At 40.9% G+C, this 10649-nt stretch overlaps 1 protein-coding gene across 1 annotated transcript; it reads right to left on the bottom strand.

Annotated features, from left to right (window-relative positions):
• Nucleotides 1-491: 491 nt before the first annotated feature.
• LOC119646495 (lipoprotein lipase-like) lies at nt 492-10328 on the bottom strand. The gene is made up of 3 exons (XM_038046953.1): nt 10192-10328; nt 1260-1401; nt 492-1194 (listed from the first exon to the last, which is right to left on the bottom strand). The coding sequence occupies exons 1-3, from the start codon at nt 10241-10243 to the stop codon at nt 492-494; spliced, it is 897 nt and encodes a 298-aa protein (XP_037902881.1). The 5' UTR covers nt 10244-10328.
• Nucleotides 10329-10649: the final 321 nt, after the last annotated feature.

The raw sequence follows: 10649 nt of genomic DNA, 5'->3' as shown, positions 1-10649 counted from the left end.
ATTTCTTTGACAATTGTGTTAAAAAGTTACCTTTTAGAAACAAGAAAGTTACCTTACTACCAGTACTGCGAGTATTGATTTATGGTAGTCATATCATGACGATTTCCTGAGATGAAAGAATTAAGTTTCCTAAAGAAAACGGGTCTAAGCATGAGCTTCATAGAGAAAGGCAACATGAAGTATCCAAGAGCTTATGCAAAAGATTTGCTTTATCCACGGTGTAGTTATAAATTTTGGAAGTATCTAGATTAAAGTTCAACTAATCGATACAGCAAGAATTGGGTAAGTTTGAGCTCATCTGAATGTATGCCACACAAACTAATGATGTTTTGTCTGAAATGCTAATGATACACCATTAAAATGATATTTTGACATCAATGTGGCCAATGACCGAGATTTACGAACTACTGTGGAAAATATTCTACTGAAATTTGGATAACATTTTTATTTGATCGATACTTCCATAAATATTATGATACACAAAAGTAAACTCATTTAATTGTGAGATAGTAAATTCCTTCAACTCCTCGTCCGAAATTCGATGGTTCGCCGCCCATCCTAGCCACGTTTCCAGTAGATTTACATTTCTGTGAAACTTTGAAAATCAATTCAGAACACTGCACAGCAAAAAATTTATAGTTGACATCTAAGGAATCAGCAAAGTACTGGTAGGATTTCTGATGCGAGCAACTTCCAAAGAAATCGCTACATCCTGGCTGATGGGTTCCTCCATTCGGGAAGAAAGAAGCGATACCGATGGGTTTCGAAAAACCATTAAACCCGGCATTTGTGTGTATGGTTTCGACGTACAACGCGTCTTTCGCTGTTAATCGTATGCTGGGATCAGCAGCAGTGAACAATGGACCAGCCGGATCTAAACCAAAAATAGTGTTAACCTTTCCTCTTGTTGCATGTTTGGCTGCTAACCCGACGACGTGCGCACCTAGACTGTAACCAATCATATAAGTGTTGTTGAAATCAAGATCATACTCCTCGTTTAGCCTGTCAAGAAATGAGGCAACCTGCTTTCCTGCTTCTAATGAATCTAACGCTACTTGAACATAATTGAGGTTCTGGGCTGAAATGCCCCAATCAATGACGAAGATGTTGTAGTCGCCTCGAGTAAGATATTTCTGGCGAATGAGGTTGCATGATTCCGAAGTTTGGTCTCCCCTCCATCCATGTGAAATAAATCTAATTGAAATATTTATGGTTTTATCTATTGGTGTACAATGAATTGCTGTATGTATGTTTTTTACCTTGTTGGGTTCTGTTGTTTGAAAAGTTCCTGTAAGCCTCGCTCATTACTAAGTGATACGGTGTGACCCTCTATAGCGTTGGATCGCGTAAAAACAACATACTCCACAGTGAAGTTTTTAGTTGATCTTTGAGCATCGAAGCCTGCAAGTTTCGGAAAAAAGAGAGACTTTCATAGGGTATCTAGTCACTCGTTGCGATATCTACATAATTTTGAGAGGAACTTTGACTTAAATGTATTCACATAATTAAGTGTTGGTTTATTTCATACTCGTGTGAAATCAAAAACTGATGTCTGAGACAAGGCTCATAATCGGCTGAATTATATTTGAAAGTTTAGTTTTTATTTTAAGAATTTTCTCTCATGCCATTTAGGCGCATTCGCCTATTTATGTCTGTTAATCCTTTTTTGGCAATCTACTTATTAATATGGAATGAAATCATAATTGGAGAGTCATTTATAATGGCCGCGGTTTTTTCGGGATTAATTTCATCAAATAATGCATTCTATACTGTGCAATTACTTTAAATTTCGCCGCATATTTCACGTTATTGAATGCCTTCGGGCGAATTGATCCTGACAGAGGGGAATGATATGCCGCATCCGTCAACGCTACTGCGTATGGTGCTGGCAGCATGAGCTCTTGCAGTTCAAGACCAGGTTCAGCGAGATCGGCTGATCGAGGGACAGCCGATGTGCATGGGAGAACAAAGGAACAGGGCAAAACATGAGTTTTTAGCAACGGAGTCACATTAAACGGCAGAAGTGTTTTTGTTGTCCGTGATTTTTTTTTCAATCAAGGAGAATTTATCTAAAAAAAGCTCATAGGATTTTCCGTAGTTAATTAATTCGTGCAGTTTCCTTTGAATTTTTGTGGGTTTCAGCCTGAAAACCACCGAGGGTGATAAATTACATAATTTGGTCTTTGTCGAGTGGAAAATTTGAATCGCATAAAGCCTACTTACAGCATTGATTTTCTTTCCTGCATCAGTTTCGCTTGAAATTGTGTGACATCGAGCGCGCACTTGGGAAATGATTGATAGTTTTACGTCCGGCGTAGAGGAGATGCTATGCTAGTTTTCGACTCCAAGTGTTTTTGTTGATTTTCGATTTTTATGAATTGTACGATCCCGAAGAAATACTGTTCGCGAAGTAGTGTTGGCCAAATTGTATCATTGGCTGGTTGTAATTTATGTATTTAATATTTAAGCGACTCCGTGCTCATTCAATAACTTGACAATCTTATCGCTCCGTCCGGTAATCGAGTTGCCCGCGAATTGCGCGTACATGAACAGAATTTCAAGAAAATTAAAAAAATGTCTCGGTGTTCATCTGGACAGTCGTCGCGTTTCCCCGCATTGTTTGTTATTCTTTACCGGAGAATTTACACGAAAATCAACCCTTTAACAACCCTGCCTCAATTTTACGCCAATATTGACTCAGTATTTCAGTCGATCATCCTGCCAATTTTCTGTCGGTCAAAGTTGTCGGTTCAGTTCAAATTCAAGACTATGTATCAATATCCCCCGTAAGTGGATGCTCTCACATAAAATATACATATATTACTAATGGCAAATGCACACACAAATGTCTTTATATAAGAAGTACACAAGACCTTTGATACTTGAAGCGTCCAGCTTCCGGTTTCCCGACTTGTTTTATTTTAAACTATATTATATTGATTTTATTATTTATATTTCGAGTTGTCGAGATCTTGGCAGATGTCGGATTTTACCTAATACTAGCACTAAATGCCAAACATTTAGGCTCGGACGATCCCACCTAATTAAATTATAAAGAGGCACTGGTGGTGGTGGACGGTCGTAGGTCAATTGGAGAATCTGTTGAAAATTTCCGGCAACTTCGAGCACGTATGCAGAATGGTATACTTCTGCATGGTTTGAACCAGATTGTGCGAAAGTCCAAGGACATCAAGGGAAACCGTGAGGGATTTAGGTACAATACTTGTAGCTGGCAATATTATGGGAACTACAACCACCCGCTCGAGACGCCAAATTTCTTTGATTTCCGGAGCTAGTGGCTCATAGTTCACCTTCTTCTTCACGTATTTTCGTTTAATGTTGCTTTTAATGGGGATATCAACATCAATAATATACGCGGGGGCGACCCGTCTTGTCAACTAACAGCACGTCAGGCTATTATTATTCTTATTTATTATTCTTATTTATTATTTAGTTTAGTTATTCTAGTATGTTTTATTTTAGTTCGGTTTTTGCTCTTTTGAATTGATTCTTTTTTTGAATATATCACAAGTAATAAAGCATAAGTAATCTTCTTTGATTTGAGGATTCCTTTCCTGTCACCTCCCCCTCCTCAATCCCTGCAAAGCTCTCACCATTCAGGGACATCCTCCAGAATAATTGTCTGAGGAAGTCAAGGAAGGGAGCGAACCTCAGGGGCCGTGTCTCAACAATCCCCTGAGTCAGAACAAACAGGGATCGTGACTGTGATCTGTCGTGGATTTCCTCTCCTTGATCGTAGCAATCGCGCCCGGAAATTTACGGCTCCACGCACGTGGTAGTGCCGTTTTTATTTTCAATTTTCAGATTTTAGCTCGTGTTTTGTTTTAACTCGTTAGGCTTATGCGATTCCCTAAGTTTGTGCGATTATTTTCAAAATCAATCAAGAGATTTTCTAGTGCGGTGGTCCGGTGCAGACCGACGTACTGGTATAGACACGTGAGGAATTGTAGCGTTCAAAGGACTCCACGCACTCCACATTCCCCAACCTGGCTAGCACAAAGGGGTGCAAGCACGTGTCGACCGAGCGCTACTATGAAGCTTCAGTAATTGCGGGTGGACCTTCACGGTCAATTTCGCCAAATTTTTAAGTTTTTGGAATAGCTCTTCCCTCTAGGTCGTCTCCGGTTACTCAGGCTGGTCGTTTGACCATAACCAAATCCCATTAGATCATTACACATTCACATAAGGTATTTCTGTGGCAAAATTTCGCAAATAGCAGTTTTTGGACCAAGAAATTTCTATATAGTTTTATTTTTTTATGGCAATATTAATAGTACTATACCAATACTATAGTACTATTTTTCAAAGCGTATAAACGAATTAAAGTTGAGACTCAAAATTAGGGTTCTGAACAATAAGCCGTGAGAGGATCTCAAAGAATTGAAGGAGGACCCTAAAATAACTCTTTCGAAAGTAACGTTGTCGACACAGATGACAGCTACATAAGCATACACCTGGAGACGTGAGAAGAAACACAAGGGCGATCACCATTTCTAGCTCTGGTACTATGTCCTACGAAGACATACTAAGAAAGATGAAAGCTAGCTCCGATTTTAAACACTAAAGGAAAATGTCATCAGGCTCTGATGTTAGATGTTATTTTTCATATGTCGGGATTTTGGACACCAGTCATAATCTTCCTCAGTGAATTTGATCTGGTTTAAGACTAAGATTCATTGAGGAAGTAGTTCGCTATTGCACATAGTACCGATTCGCAAAGAAGCACAACCGTGCGAGAGCAATAGAAGTAGAGTAAATATAAACAACCATTTAGTTACTTTAAGAGTGTACCGAGCCTTCAGGACAACATCAGATGATGTAGCATGTGTTATTGTAGGAGTGGTACAGATGGATCTCCTGCATGATCTCACTTCATCTTAAATGTAGGTGAATAATTGAAGACCCAGAGCATATTATGCTCTACTGTTCGCGATTTGGTGTACACAGGAGGAGCTTGGAAGATTGTATGATAGTTTTTCATGAACCGGCATCGATGGTGCATAGCCGTGGTTTTCGCCTTAAGTCCGAAGTATGAGTTACTGCCAACTATATTTAGTGAAATTTTGATTGTTTGTATGGATAAAATAAATGTTTTCTCGCGATCCGAAATGTGGTAGGTATATCAAAGTTGCTTTATGTCTCTGTCGGTGTTCATCAACAAACATTCTTTCGCCCTCCTTCTCTTTGCTGTTGTTATGGACACTGTCATTGACATGGGATATCCAACGTCCAGGAGTCTATATACTACTCGATGCAGGTGATCTTTTTTTAGCAAAAAAGTTTATCTAGAGGACCTTATCCAAAAGTGGAATGATCACCTCATGCAACATGGTTTGATACTGAATCTGAATAAAACTGCATTTTTCACGACGAATCCAATAAAAGAGGTGCTATCACTGCCAGTGGAAGCGACTTATGAGAATGGGGAGGTTTGAATACCTCGAATCAATGCAATCATCAGCGCAACTTGGATGAAATGGTCTTCCACAAATGATGTTTTCTTTGTGGCCGGCGCATCAACAAAAGTATAAAATCGAAAATTTACCGCAGTGCCGTCCGCCGTGTCGCAGTTTATGATCCTGACCTCTGTCCGTCTATAAAAGGCAACCACTGGCACTTTGGCGTAGCAATCCTGAAAAAATGCGAGGGGGACGTATTCGATGGTCCAAATGATGCACATGTAATGTACGCTGTTGAGAATTGAAGTGACTTGATGCACTAGATATTGATTTGGAAGCCTCTCAACTCCATGGATTTCAGACCTACGTCCGAGAGAAATAGCCTAATCTGTCAAGATGAGCCGACCTAGCTTTTGAACCGAGCAAAGGTAATTGCTGAAAAAATAAAAGTGACTCGATCTATACTTTGTTTGAGAAATTGAGCGAGTCATGACTCCGCCATCTACTTTATAGGAAGCAACTTCCTCCTCCTCCACTATTCTCTCTCTTGGGTTAGCACCCAATTAGCAACATTAGACGTCTAAGGAAATGAAGGACCCAAGACTCCCTCAAATTGTTAAAGAAAATTACAATTTTTGTTTTTTATAGTGCTTAGAAAACACTAACTTTATTTGAGCAGATAGCGATATGGAGGGTTTTTTTGAGGGTTAGTTTGATTTTTTTTCACATTTTAGGCTGATTGGTTGCTGAAAATGGTCTCATGCGAAAAGTGGTCATTTTCCCAATTTCAACTGGTGTCAAAACTAAGACTTCGAAAGGTACCAGTCGAGGCCTCCCGGTCTTTCATTTGATGCTCAACATACCTGTACTTGGGGGAAAAAACTGTACACCCTGTTTTTATATGCATGGAGACCCACCTTAAGCTCAATGTAGGCCGATGTTACTCACTGCATGCATGGGCGTTCACCGTTCCAGGTTATTCACCAAATTTCGTGTCAATTTTTCTGCTTCTGTGAAAAGTGACAAACATACACATAGAAAGATAATCGGCCGATTTTAAGAAGGTTTTGCATAAATAAGGTTTCATTTCCACAAAACCTCAAAAAACACTCTCTGCCTCATGAGAAAAGAAAACCGTCAATACACCGACCGCATGTTTATGTCTGGTCGGTGCGATGGACTTCTTGGCTGAGCGTCGGTTTGTCAATATCATCGTTCCCGGTTCTAATTCTTCTTGGTCGTGGATTTTTGTGTGAGTCTTTGGGTTGTATCGTTTGTCATTTGTACAGTATTAAGTTTTGCTGTAATGAAACTGAAGGGCTGACTTATTGCAAGCTAAATAGGAAGAAAATAACAACAGGAAAAAGAAACTGTGTGGTTACTCTATTCTACGCAAGGGAGTGAACCGCGACTTGTGGATGTGCAGAAAGGATACTCGGGGAGCAAGGATGGTTGGGGAACAAAAAAAAATATTTGGGAAAGTCAGCCAACGCCATTAGTGTATAGAGCGCTATTTCGAATTGTGAGGTATTAAGACAATCGCAATTTTGAGCTAAGGCGATTTGAGGCTGCATGAAACAGTATCCCAAGGCAACTTCCAGCTTGGCTTGAATTCAGTTTTGTATATACAGGGTGCGGCAGCATAACTTCCTTTTTTCAAAACTCAATAAAAACTATTGTATGCATCGGAAAATATTTATTTATTTTTTATAATGTAGGTACATGTCTAAAGTTTTTATTTACATTGTTTTGAAGATCAAATCTGTTAGGTGACGTCCCCCATTCTCCATACATTGCGTAAACCGATTTCTGGCGTTTGTCATGACTCTTGTTAGCATAGCAGGTGTTATGTTGGCAATTTCTTCTTGGATGTTGGTCTTCAAATCTTGTAGGGTTCTTGGACGGTTCACATAAACACGGGATTTCAAAAAACCCCATTGAAAAAAATCACAAGGAGACAGATCGGGAGAGCGTGCCGGCCATTCCAAATCTCCTCTAATTGAGATAAGGCGCTCTGGAAAGTGTTCCCTGAAAGCATCCATCGATGCTCTTGAAGTATGTGCTGTTGCACCGTCTTGTTGGAACCAAGTGTCCCCCAAATCCAAATTTTCTAGCCGTGGGAAAAAAAAAATTCTGTAGCATGTTTACATACCGGTCCGAATTCACTGTCACTGTAACCTCATTTTCCTCAAAAAACCAGGGACCAATAATTCCAGCTGAGGAAATTGCACACCACACTGTGACTTTGGATGAATGCAAAAGCTTTTGATGCAATTCTCGAGGGTTGGTGTCAGCCCAGTAGCACATGTTTTGTTTGTTAACCGACCCACACAAATGAAAATGGGCTTCATCGCTAAAAAAAAAAGCACCCTCGGGAACGACATCAAGAAGAAGCTCACACGCGTTCATCCGAGAATTGAAGACACGTTCTGAAAGTTCCTGCAATATCGCCATCTTATAGGGATGAAAATGAAGATCATCACGAAGAATTCTTCTCACAGAACGATCGGATATTCCTAGGGTAGATGCGTGTTTGCGCGCAGAACGCCGTGGCGATCGCAACATTGGCGCTCTCACTGCTTCAATGTTCTCAGGTGATCTAACGGGCCGAGGGACTCCAGTTCATCCTTTTGTCGCACTTGCAGTTTGTTTGAATGTAGTCACCCACGTAACAATTGATTTGCGGTCTGGGACGGGAGCCAACGGAGCTAAATTAAAGCGATTCCGAAATGCACGCTGTGGTGCAATAACCGAACATCCGCTTGAAAAGTAAACCTCAACGGCAAAGGCATGCTCCTCACTATTCCAACGCATGATGGCGACTGAACCATGTCGGGACAAAACTTTACAGTATCCCCTCTTGAACGAGACCACTAGCGCTCCGCTATGACATCAACTAACTGAGTGGCGCGCATTTTATAAAAGGAAGTTATTGCAGGTTGCTCCCTAATATATGCTATGGATTCTATCTTTTCTTAACGACGCGATGGTTGGAGGGCTAGCCTCTTGATTTTGTTGCTCAGGGTTCAAATCCCATTAGTCGGATTCTTCTGGCTGCTGCGAGCTTATCACATTCATAGCATTAAGTGTGATGATAATGTGGCGGCACATCGAAAGCGCGAACGCTGAACGCCATCGAGAATGCGCCTCTGCCGCCTCATTGAACGGTCGTGGAATCAGCTGATGGCTAACAAGGGGCTAGAGGATGTCAACAAGGGCTCATTTTCGAAGCAACTCAATCCAGCTCAAGGTAACTACAGTGCCTAAGATCGTGAGCTACTCGCTATATAATATTTCTGATTCTCCTTTTCACCGTGCTCACGGACCACAAGCCCCCTACTTTCGCACTTAGACTGATGCCCGACAAAGCGTCCCCTCGTCAACTTCGGTATTTAAGTTATATCAGCCAGTTTACTTCTGACATCCAACACATGCCTAGAAAAGGCAATGTTGTTGCAGACACTTTGTCTCGAAACTCGGAGATCGCAGTCCCTGTCGCGACCAATTATACCGCAATCACCAAGGCACAAAGAAACGACGCAGCGCTTCAGAATCTGAAGCCAAACTCCAAATAAAAATTCAAGCAGGTTTGGCAGGGAACTATTTTATGCAATACACAATTTTACGCACCCAGGCATCAGGACGGTGAACCGGTTAGTCACTGGGAAATACTTTTGTCCGTCCATGAACAAGGACATAAACCCTTGAGCATGTCAGTGCATCGCGTGCCAGAAGTGCAAGGTTAACAAGCACGTACGGAAGGAGGTATGCGTATCCCCAAGGTTGACTAAGCGTTTTCACACCATCTATCTCGACATCATCGGCTCTTTGCGAGGCTCACATGGTTATAAGTATTACCTCACAATTATCGACATGTTTACGCGGTGGCCTGAAGCAATACCTTTGTCTGATATTACGGCGCACTCATGTGCCGAGGCCCTCTGTCGAGAGTGAATCCCGTGCTTAGGTGTACCAGCCGTGACCATCATGGACCATGGCATGCAATTCGAATCTACTCTTTTCACGGAGTTAGGCAAGTTCCTTGGCTTCAAACTGCATACCATCCACAGTCCAATGGTATGCTGGAAAGTTGGTACCGGACGCTGAAGGTTGCCTCAAAGGCTGGCGACGCTCCGTGGAGCTTGCAGTCCATGCCTTTCGTCCTCTTCGGCCTCAGTACAGCCCAACGAGAGGAATTCACAGCTAGCCTCGCGAAGATGGTGCACGTAGAGAATCTGCGCCTCGCTGTGCTGGAGATCAGAACAAGGTTAAGCGACTCTAGCATGCTGCGTCTCATTGTGCAAAGCTGTCCTCATGCTCCTAGATATTCTTCTTCATTTTCGATTTGGGAGGTAAAGTCAACAGCAGTATTGAAATTTACTCTACAGATATAGATTGGAGAATGTATACACTGTGTTTTTGGTACTCTAATCATTCTCTTCCCTTCAGAGCCACTATCAGTTTAGAAAAATAACTTTTGAAATGAATGATCAAGAGGTATTTATATTGATGTAATCTTATGCCTAGTCGGGTTGGAAAAGACCAAATCATTCACCTCACACTGAACACAGACGATTTAGGTTCAGTAAATTTTGTTTTAGATAGAATAAGATGAAAATGATCTTATGTGAATACTTATCCTCCTATCTAAGGAGATTTCCGCGAAACAGAAACTTTACATAGGTAATAAAACGGTGGTTGGATATCAAAGAGCAGCTATAATATTATAAATTTCCAATATTCACCATTTTGCAAGTTATCACTAACGCACCTTCAACGAGATATGCATTCACGACTAAAAAAAATATTAAGACAATTCCCATTTTAGACTAGATACAGATTTTATGTTTTCCTTATATCAAATTGAAATGTGTCTTTTAATACTCAAGTTTAACTATACAATTTGAAACAATGGTTAAACAAGGTTAGATTGCATATATTAGGAGTTTTATGATTTCGGCCAATATTTAGTGTTTATGAGCGTGGTTCACTGCGCCCATTAGGCGCTTATATAGTCACGTTTCACTTGGAGCTTATATAGTAAAACAAGGTATTTGAGCATGCTAGGAATTGAGTACAGTATAATATATTAGTACGAACTTATTATAAATGCTTTAACGTAGAAGCTATGGACTACCTGAGAGGAATCAAAGCAGGGGATGGATCCCGTGTGTTCGCCTTTGGCGTCGAGGAGATGTTCAATGACCATCTCCGACAACATGGCCTCAA

This window comes from Hermetia illucens, chromosome 1 (genome assembly GCF_905115235.1).
Source record: "Hermetia illucens chromosome 1, iHerIll2.2.curated.20191125, whole genome shotgun sequence".
Lineage (NCBI taxonomy): Eukaryota > Metazoa > Arthropoda > Insecta > Diptera > Stratiomyidae > Hermetia > Hermetia illucens.
The sequence above is the reverse complement of the archived record's forward strand: the minus strand, read 5'-3'. Positions and strand labels throughout refer to the sequence as shown.